The sequence below is a fragment of the Pyrus communis genome, chromosome 5 (genome assembly GCF_041283825.1).
Source record: "Pyrus communis isolate YQ-2024b chromosome 5, ASM4128382v1, whole genome shotgun sequence".
NCBI classification, from domain to species: Eukaryota; Viridiplantae; Streptophyta; class Magnoliopsida; order Rosales; family Rosaceae; genus Pyrus; species Pyrus communis.
This window is the reverse complement of record NC_142569.1, coordinates 3,157,276-3,168,064: the sequence shown is the minus strand read 5'-3', so window position 1 is coordinate 3,168,064 and position 10,789 is coordinate 3,157,276. Positions and strand designations below refer to the sequence as shown.

Sequence of the window (10,789 nt, the reverse complement as noted above, 5' to 3'; positions counted from 1 at the left end):
TATCTCCTCATGTTTAGGTGCAATTACAATATCTTTAAAATATTTCAATCTCCTACATTTCCTATTGTTTCATTTCAATTTCATACATCTGTTAGAAAATTTGTCAAATTAACCATTAAATGATGTCGTGACAAATATGGGATCCTCATTTATGGCAAACAACAAATGACAAATAAAAACATTTTAAATTGATTTTTCAATTCGAGTTGGATCGGCCGGCCCATTAGGGATCGGTTTCTCAGGCTTGTATGGGCGGGCCAGGTCGAGTTGAGCCCTCATATATTTTTTCATAATGATCTTTATACTTCTTTTTTTTCTTCATAAAGGCTATATCTAACTAAAACCAATAATAAGGTGTTTAATTATTAATTTATTAATTACTATAGGTGGGCCTAGTAAGCAGTCAAACATCAACACGTGCAAAAAATGTGTCTAGAAATGAGAATGATTCTTGGATGTATGGGCACACAACGAAAGGCGAGATTAAGAACGAGGATATCAGAAATAAAGTAGGAGTGGCCGCAATTGAAGATAAGATGAGAGAAAATCGGCTAATTTGATTTGGAAATGTGAAACGAAGACCTATATATGCTCCAGTCAGAAAATTAGATTATGAGATAGAAGCTAAGGATAAAAGGGATAGAGGAAGACCTAGAAAGACTCGGAAAGATTTTAAGAAAAGACATAGAGTACTTGGAGCTAACAAAAGACTTGACACAAAACCAAAAGACAATGACGTTTTATAATTCATTTAGCTGACATCATTTAGTGGGATAATAATTAACCTTGTTGGAAGTAACATATAAAGAGAAAGAGAGAATTGAGGAAGATTGGGAAGAAAAATCAGAATATCTATTATCTCATTAGATAGCCTGTTTATAGGTCATTAGATAGTCTATTTACAGGTTTTAGAGTTTACATGAAAAAAGTGTGAAACTATTCAAATATTACATATTGACCTATAAGTAAACAACTACATAATAAATATTAATTACAACAAACCTAATAATATCAAGGCCATGAAGCATGGAGCCCTACGTACGGTCAGCCCTTGGATCTGGTCATGTGTTACTTGAAGAGCAAACTAAATGTTACTTTGACGTATCTTTCTATCATTCATATTACATTACAATTAAATAAGGTCGAAGGGAGGAAATTTATGGAAAGCGAACAGCTAATAAATTGTAAGAAAACATATAAAAAATGGGCAAAGACACCCGACTTACCAACGTCAAACACAAACGAAGACTTTCTAGTTCCGTATTTTTAAGTTTTCCCGATCATTAAGTTGGGTTTTATGTTTCAATTAGGATTCTTGTTTCAATTAGAGTTATTAATTGGCTTTGCTATATAGACAATTGTTTGAGGTCAGTTTGTCAAATTTTCAGTTACATACGGTCACACTGTGTTTCTTGTACCTCGAGCAATTGCATTCGTGCGCGCGCACACTCTCTTTCCTTAAGCTGACGCGGATTCGTACATATTTTCTGAAAGTGACTTTCAAGTGCCCATGGGAATGGTGTGGAGAAAAATTAACCAAATTTGTATCTGAAATTGATGGTGTACTATATAGTAAGATTGTTGATGTGGAGCAAGGGAAGTTGGTTGTGACAGGAACCCTTGGCAAAAAGAAAATCATCACGGCGATTAAACATGCGAAGCTCTGGAGAAGTCAAAAGGGTTCGAAAACCTGGCGAATTCAACTCGAAAACCAGTTCAAGGACATGGTCATTGGTGAAAGTAGCAAAGGTGGTGGCAAAGGCAAAAAATTTGTCGACCTCGACTTGTCTGATGAAGAGGTGCTGGGTGATGATGGTTTGGTGAGATGGGTTGGGACAAATATAAGTAAAAGACTGGATTGCATGAAACAGGAATGTCAAGGTGGTGAAGACACAATGGTGCTACTAGTTCAAGGATTTGCATGATATGCAAGAATATTGTCCAGGTGGTGATGTCCAAACCTATCGCGTGTTGTTACATGTTTTGACTTCTCCACATGGTGTCGGAGGATTTGTTGGGGATGCTCACACGTCGGTGCGTGTTTTAAATTTCCCACGTGCCTTCGGGTGATTGATTTAGGACATGACCGCTTTAAATCGTCATCGGTTTGTGTAAGTCTTTATTTGGGAATGCAGTCAAACATTATGGCAATAAACATGAAAATAAGCAACTAATGAATAACACGGAACATGACACTGATGCTTTGAATCATAGCAAAGAAGGGAAAGACGGCGCCAAGGGAGGCAAAGGAAGCAATCCTGATAACCGAGAGGATCTTCTGTCCTCCTGCCCTTGGGGTGGTGGGGAGAGAATACAGAATACTTCCCGTATGTGTGGGTGTGGTCGGACCACATGGACGGACCTTAGAATTTCTCCCAATAGCCAACCGCCCCAACAGCAGGATACGGTGGCCATGCTGATGATGGATGAAAACATAGCAATTGATCATTCTGTAACAACCCGTCCCAGGATTTACAGAACAAAAAAGATATTTTTGTATTTTCACTAAGTTTGGAGATATTTTCCTTTGAAAAATGGTTTTTAGGTCTTAAATGATGTGCCCAAGGGGGCCCACCCCTGATTTGTCCCCCGGTTCCTTTCCCCTTTTCTTTCTTTTTCTGATTTATATCTCTCTCTCCTCTCTTCTCTTCCCATAACCTCATCTTTCTCTCCCTCTTCTTCTTCTCTCTTTCTTTCTCTCGGGTGACTCCTGGACCTCTCTCTCCCTCTGTGATCTCTCCCTCTTTCTCAAGTTTGTCGCTCACATAAGCAACAACCCCAAACCAACACCACTGGACGTAGGAACCTCGGGAAAACTCAAGCAAACCTTATTGGAACCCAAACAGCGACGACGTCATTGTTTATCATCTTCTCCGACGTGTTTCGTGTTTTTTCGATGTTGGTGAGCTTCTAGAAACCCTTGGGTTGTGTTTTAGGGTTAGATCGAAGCTTGTTTTAAGTTGTGTATATGTTTGAATCACAAAAAATAGCTCAAAGTAGCTTTTCCAAATTTTCCAGCGATCACCGCCCCTTTCAAGGCAACTTACAACCAAACCACGATGAGTTGGCCGGCATGCAAGGTACCAATCTCTTCGTCTCGTTGAGTACTAAAACTTTCCTTTTTTTTTTTATCTAATTTCGTTGAGTATCAAAGAAGTTATGGGCGTTTGAAAATGGATCAACCAAACCCATTAACCCATGGTCCAACCCAATTACCCAAGCCCAAGTCTGAAATCCAAACCCAGTCTGAAAATGGATCACTAAGCTCAAGCCCATTTCTTTTTAGTTTTGTTTTATTTTTATTCCTATTTAATTCTAAAGGCCCTTGGACCGTAGTGAAGTCGAGCTTTAGGCCCGTTACCCATTAAACCCGAAACCCTTTTTAATTATTTAAATTAAAGGCCTTTGGGCCGTTTCCTTTAGGGCCTTCGGCCTATTAACCCTAAACCCATTTATTTAAACCCTAAAACCAATTAGCCCCAAACCTTATGTACAAACCCGTTTGACTAGATCCGACCCGAACCCATGACCCGTTGACTTTGACCCGGTCTGACTGTTGACCCAATCAACATTGAACGTTGACTTTGACTTCAAGTTGACTTTTCAAGTTTTTGTCCGGGACCTCTCCTAGGCTAATTCCGACGTCCTGTGCCCGTTTTTGTAGTCCGTTTTCCCAAATTCAATCGTTTGAGTAAAGTTTGACTAAATGTACCATTTATATGCTTAGGGACAATTAATTATAATGTTTCTGTCTTCGCTAGTTGCATGGCTCTTCGGCAGCTAAGTACTGTGAGTGGATCCCTTCTGAAAATGCATGTTTTGATAGTAGAAATGCGTACATGAAAAGCATGATTTGATGACTATGTTTTATGAGATAACATGTTTACTGAGGCTAGTTTGAATTATTACTATTTTTCATATAACCCGTGTTCTTATAGAATATTTGATGGATGACGATATGATATTTAGAACTTGTTTAGAACACCTCCTTGTAGTATAGATGATGGATGACTTTATACTAAGAAGTTGCTTTTCAATATATGTATGTTCAATGGTTTTGTACTTACCTAGTGGTCCTTATTCCGCCACAGGACGTAGGGATAGATTCTGGTCCGTTCCGGGCGACGGTTTGGTGTTGGCATAGGGCGTGGAGTGTGTTTCCCCTGGCTATTAGCACAGGGACGGGGAGCCGGCATGGGACCAGGAATGTATTCTCCTCTGACTGTCTGCTTAAAGACGGGAAGCTGGCATAGGGCTTGGGGGTTATCGGACATTCACTATTGATATATACAAGTTATGATTTGAGACATTGCACGGCATGCTAGGTTTCGGAAGACCTATGTTTATCATGATATATATGTGTTTTCATAAAACTTAGGGTTTAGTACGTTGATAACTATTTTATTATATATATATATATCAACTTGGTCCACTCATGTTTGTTTTGCGCCCCCTTCAAGACTTAGAATCGAGGCGTACAATCCTGGCGTCCAGGCACTTCCTCATCGGCATCTTCGAGTCCTATCGGCGTAAGACCCATTCTTTAATTCATTCAATTCTATATTATTTATTTTAGTGTTCTAGTTAGTTGTATGTTCTTAGCACGTTCCTTAAATTCATATTCATTATTCTTTTATATTTATAAGCCTTATCTACCCCTTGTTTTCAGTATTTGCACTCAATAAATGACTTTCGTCACCCTCGAGTGTCGGCCAGCACGTGCCTATCCTGGTATTTGGGGAATATCAGGATCGGGGCATGTCACTTTCACTTTACTCAGTGATGAAAATGTTCATAGTTGCGTTATTTTGTAAATTTGCTAGATTTTTGTCTGTTTTTCGGGTCGATTAAATTTATCTCATTGGATTGTTATGCCCTCTAGGATTCATATTTTTGTTTCTTCAAAAGAGGACTAGCTAGTGGATTCGTCATGCTAGTCCATTCTTCTAGGGATTGGAAAGATTCACAAAGATATTTCAGTCTCCTCTAACCACCATCATATGATTCGCCAGCATCAAAAATTAAATCAGGACATTTCGTGTGAAAAACAATTCTAGAATGCTCTCCAACCACAGAACACCCCCTGGTGGTTGTATTCATATTTTTGTTTGAGTTGCGAGATTTTATTGTACTTTTTAGTTAGTGTTATTGGAGTTTTGCTTATTACTTTTAATGGGTAAATTTTTCAAATTAAACGTTCTTGACTTATCATTCTTTCATCCATGACAATTGACTTTGTAAACAAACAAGTTTCAATGAAAAATGAGGAACGATTCCTTTCGTACCCAGAAGCAAAAGTCTGGTTTACATTATTATAATTTTTAATTATTCTCTCGAGACGTCTGTCTATGGACGTGTGGATAAATATTTTTTTATTAAGAGTAATATTAGGAATATTAAATTTGTAGACTAAATTTACAAGCCAAATTATGCGTCATCAATAAAAAATAAGCATGTTAATCAACAATTAAGTAATAATTCAATCATCAATTTTCATGTCATTTAGTTTACAAAATTCAATCTACACATTTAGTCTCCCTAACATTACCCTTTTATTAATCTCATTATTGATGATTTTAAAGTGATTTTTTGACTATTCAATATTAGCAATTTCTCTAATTTTGAATTGGTTAATCGCTTCGATTTTAAGTTTCAATCTCAAATTTACTAAATTGTAAAAAAAAATTATGAAATTCATCAAAGCTAATGCAGTCTTTTTCAAGGGTTTAAAAAGAAAGGTCTGCAATGGGGGCTAGACAAGACAATAAGTGAGGTCGAGATCCAAGTCTAATGTTTGCATTCGGAAAATTAATGAGGCAGAAATAGGGACACGTACATTCAATAAAATATATCAACTATAATAATATGGTGTGGAAAATGACATCATTTAACAATTCAGAAAATAAAAGAAAAAAATAAAGAACTACCGGCAAAATATCTCCATGAAGTTTGGAGCTACTTAGAAAAAAAAAAGACCATCAATTCTTAGATTACTAAATTAAGTATCAAAAGTTTAATACCGCGTATTTTCTTACACACAACCTTATATTTTCTGTATCACATACGTATAATGTCATCATATAAAAATCAATACCAAAATATCAGTCCCTAAAACCAGCGCGAATCGTGTCCAAAGACTCTGGCTTCTGGTTCCCATGGTCATCATCTACCTTCTCATCATTCTTTCCTATGGAGTTGAAGCTGACAGTAGCACCAATGTCACCAACGTCGGTGCAATCATTAACTTTAGTTCTCGTATTGGGAAAGAGCAGAAAACGGCCATGGAGATCGCAGCTGAGAGCTTCAACAACCGTTCGAAGACTCATAAGCTCATCCTTCATTTTCGTGACTCCCGCAGATACCCCTTTCTTGCTGCTTCTGCTGGTGAGTAAAGCAGTAAGCACATGACATGACGGTATTTATAATAGTTAACTAGTTTGGACATGTATTAGAACTGATGGAGTTTATGTATGTTTCGTTTCAATTTTTGTTGCAGCTGAAGAATTGATAAAGGAGAAGAAAGTAGAAGTAATAGTTGGCACGGAGACATGGGAGGAAGCAGCTCAAGTAGCTGATCTTGTCGGAAACCAAACTCAAATTCCGGTGATTTCATTTGCATCGCCCTCTATAACCCCGCCACTAATGCAACGCCGATGGCCATTTTTGATACGAATAGCAACAGATGGTTATGCTCAGATGAAATGCATTGCGGATATAGTTTCAGCTTACCATTGGAAAACGGTGGTTGTAGTATACGAAGATGATGGCTATGGCGGCGATGTTGGGATGCTAGCTCTTTTGACCGAGGCGCTCCAAGATGTCGGTTCAAAGATTGAGCACCGTTTGGTTCTTCCGCAGATTTCTTCGCTGTCTAATCCAAACTGGGTTGAGCTGGAAGAGATGTTGAGGCTTCCCACCATGCAGTCTCGAGTGTTTATCATTCTCCAGTCATCGTTGCCTACGGTGACTAATCTATTTCGATTGGCTGGGAAGATGGGACTTGTTGGAAAAGAGTCAGCTTGGATCATCACCGAGAGTATTACAAGTTTGCTTGACCCTCAACACACCTCTGACATGAAAGGCACTCTGGGAATCAAGACCTACTATTCCAATAATACTAGTTCTTATACAAATTTTCGGAAGAAAGTCCAAACGAAGTATTCAGAAGGAAATAGCGCCCAGCCAGGAATTTACGCTCTTCGAGCATATGATGCTATTGGAATCATTTCACAGGCCATAGGAAGAATGACTGACAAGAAAACTAGCCTTGAGGTGTTGAAAACCGTATTGAGCAGTTATACAGGTTTGAGTGCGAACATGCGGTTAAACGGCGGTGAGGTACTGTACTCTCCAGTTTTCAGGATTGAAAATATTTTGGATGAGAATAGATTCCAAGAATTGAACTATTGGAAACCGGAAGTTGGGTTCTCATCGGATGAAGCAGGGAAATACAGATTCAGTGATGTTGGTGGAGTAATCTGGCCCGGGAACCTAACTAGTGCCCCGAAAGGCTGGGCAATGCCTACTGTTGAGAAGCCGATGAGAATTGGGGTGCCGGGTAAAACTTCCTTCAGCAAATTTGTGAAGGTTGATCGGTCCAGGCAAGACTCAGATAAGAAGAAGTATGTCGGTTTCTGCATTGCAATTTTTGATATGGTCATAAAACGTTTGAACTATTCTCTGCCGTATCAATTCGAAGTTTTTGATGGCTTGTACGATGATCTTGTGGAACAAGTCCATAAAAAGGTAAAACCATCATTTAATTTTCTATTTTTTCATGAAGATGAATTCGAATACTGTTTCGCTCTTTCATTGGTTTTGATTCGATTGTATGCTTGCAGGTTTATGATGCTGTGGTTGGTGACATAACCGTGCTAGCTAATCGGCTGGACAAGGTGGAATTCACTCAGCCATATATGGAGTCTGGTTTGTCAATGATAGTTCCGGCAAAACCCGAAAAATCAACATGGATGTTTATGAAACCTTTCACATGGCAAATATGGGTGGTGACTGGTTCCATCTTCATCTACACAGTGTTCATCATATGGTTCCTGGAGCGCCCGTCGAATCCAGCATTCGGTGGCCCCTTGAAGAATCAGATTGGCACAGCAACTTGGTTCACCTTCTCCACTTTGTTCTTTGCTCACAGTAAGTACCAATTTTGTACATTTCACTACCAAAAAAGCGAGTATTAGAAGTGCTTCTGTTAGAGGCAAGGGGCGTATGTCCCCTGACATACGCCCCTATTTGGCTTTGTAGCGACCATTCTAAACGCCCCTACCGCTCTTTTCTTCTTCGTAATGTATGATAACCAATGGCAATCTAAAATTTTCAGGACAAGCCTAACTATGAAAATAGTCGGGTCCAAAATCATTTGAGAATTAATCTTATCCTCATTGTAAACTTACGTTTTTATTTCACAGAAGAGAAAATCTACAGCAACTTAACGCGAGTGGTGGTCGTAGTCTGGCTCTTTGTTGTATTGAGCCTGACTTCAAGCTACACCGCTAATCTCTCTTCAATGCTCACCGTCCAACGACTGAAACTGAATGCAACATACATCGACGCCGACTCGAAAGTTGGTTGCAACGGGAACTTATTTGTCATTGAGTACCTGCAGAATGTCCTTGGATTCAAAAACATCATCAAAGTGAAAAGCGAATACGACTACCCGAATGAATTCAAAAACAAAACTATAGAGGCCGCCTTTCTTGAACTCCCATATGCAGAAGTCTTCATGAATGAATACTGCGAAGGATATACTGCCACTGCAACCACCCATAGTTTTGGAGGCTTGAGCTTTGTGAGTAATGACTAAATTGTTCACATTCTATTTTTCTCTGTGCGTACAAAATACGAAAATATGCACAAATAAAACCGGTTACAAACTTTTTGGGCGAAAATATCTCAATTAAAGTTAGCATATTTCTGACTAACATATCGAAACTAATAAAATTGTTTTCGTGTTCACCTTGCAGATATTCCAGAGAGGTTCTCCGATAGTGCGTGATTTCTCGAAGGTGATTCTAGAGCTGTTGGAGAATGGGGAAGTGAAGAAGCTACAAAATGAATGGTTGACTCCCAACAAGGAGTGTCCAAGAAATGCAACTTCGAACGAACCAGAAAGCTTGACCCTCAACAGTTTTACAGGCCTCTATGTAATATCAGCTGCTACTTCCACCTTATGCTTTCTGCTCTCTTTTACCATCAGGCTGAGGAGGTTTCAGCATCAAGAGGCAGCACAACAAGGCAGTGCAAGTCCGATCCCAACCGGAGAAACGCTTTTGAACAAGGCAGTTAGAATGGCAAAAACAATTTGCACTAGAGAGATTGACGTTCCAACCAGATCTCCATTTTTTACTTTTTTCGCAGAAGAACGGAGTTCTCCAATGTGGGAGTACTCCACCACTTCCACTACTCCTCAGCTTCCTCATCACACCTACAATCCACCAGAAATTGAATGCAATCCAATGCAATCCAATCCAATCCAATCCAATCCGCCCAAACCGAAATCAACCCAACTGGTTCAATTCCTTTGATCCATAGATCATCATTGTAGTACATTTTTTTTATATTCTTCCAGATTGTATATGCTGATAAATTGCGCATATAGTTTTAGACTGATGTTTAGGCAGTTGTCTTTGCTTTCTGTTTCTTTTATACATTTGATTAATTCATGTAATTTGTATAGAATACCTCATTAAGAGATGAATACTGTATAGTCTTATTTTTACGAGAAAGTAGTGTGAACATTGAAGCGTGTCGTGGTCTTTTACAGATAATAAGCAGTCAAGTCTTATCTCATTAAGTGAGCTGTATGGATTTTAGAACGCCATTACACTCGATTTTGTACCATGTGTTATGTCAGCTCCAAGTACTCCATACCTTTTTCTTAAAGTGATCTCTTTCCAAGTCTTCCTCTACCCCTTTTGACGTTAGCATTCGTCTCATAGTTGCGTCTTCTAACCAGAGCATCTGTAAGTCTTCGGTTCACATATCTATACTACCTTACCCGATTTCCTCTAATCTTTATCTCAATTGCGGCCACTACTACTTTACATCCGATATCCTCACTCTTAATTATATCATTTCTCATGCAACCACTTCTACTTTACCTTCGCTTTTCTCTCATCTCCATTCATTTTTTGTTTGTTGATTTTTGAACGCCCAACATTCTTTCAAATTAAAGATCACTTTGTTTATTCCTTTCCCGTTTCCCTTTGGAAAACTATGCGATTAAAGGGGACAACCCTTCTTGCATGCAAACTAGACATAAAAGCTTTCAAAGAAAGACAAATTCCTCAAGGATGCAAATCAACCCAGTTGAACAATAACATAAAATTGAAATTAAAAGTCAAGCAAGCACCAGTGGTCTAGTGGTAGAATAGTACCCTGCCACGGTACAGACCCGGGTTCGATTCCCGGCTGGTGCAGTTTTGGGTTTTTGTCTCATTACATTATTCAGCCTCTGTTTTTGCGTATCTACTTCCTCTGGTTGGCACCCAATCTATTGTGTAATCACACATAAAACAATTATACCATAGGGCATTCGTCCCGAAAAATACAAATAAAACAATTATACCATAGGCTCGTGACTCATGTACATGGCGAAAGACTTGCCTACATCCGTCCCTGAGATGCCAGTATGGCGTCCCATACCAAATGATGCAAACTATGTGTTTTAACTTCCGACATAGGACTGTACCATTGGTTTGGGGCACCACGGTGGCGTCCAGGTGTAAGGAACTCGTATGTAGTTATACTTTGAAAGCCAATATCGAACCCAAGC

At 39.0% G+C, this 10,789-nt stretch overlaps 1 protein-coding gene and 1 non-coding gene across 2 annotated transcripts; both read left to right on the top strand.

The window, feature by feature from the left end:
- Positions 1-6,090: 6,090 nt before the first annotated feature.
- LOC137726746 (glutamate receptor 2.7) lies at positions 6,091-9,760 on the top strand. The gene is made up of 5 exons (XM_068465696.2): positions 6,091-6,384; positions 6,497-7,746; positions 7,842-8,148; positions 8,424-8,803; positions 8,979-9,760. The coding sequence occupies exons 1-5, from the start codon at positions 6,156-6,158 to the stop codon at positions 9,537-9,539; spliced, it is 2,727 nt and encodes a 908-aa protein (XP_068321797.2). The 5' UTR covers positions 6,091-6,155; the 3' UTR covers positions 9,540-9,760.
- Positions 9,761-10,362: 602 nt separating this feature from the next.
- Positions 10,363-10,433, top strand: TRNAG-GCC (transfer RNA glycine (anticodon GCC)). Its single transcript has one exon. It is a non-coding gene; the product is annotated as a tRNA-Gly (tRNA).
- The last annotated feature ends 356 nt before the right edge of the window (positions 10,434-10,789 follow it).

Coding starts and splice junctions, on each gene's coding strand:
- LOC137726746 (XM_068465696.2), top strand. CDS start 6,156: ATGGTCATCATCTACCTTCTCATCATTCTTTCCTATGGAGTTGAAGCT. Junction 7,747..7,841: donor TGGAACAAGTCCATAAAAAG/GTAAAACCATCA, acceptor GTATGCTTGCAG/GTTTATGATGCTGTGGTTGG. Junction 8,149..8,423: donor CACTTTGTTCTTTGCTCACA/GTAAGTACCAAT, acceptor TTTATTTCACAG/AAGAGAAAATCTACAGCAAC.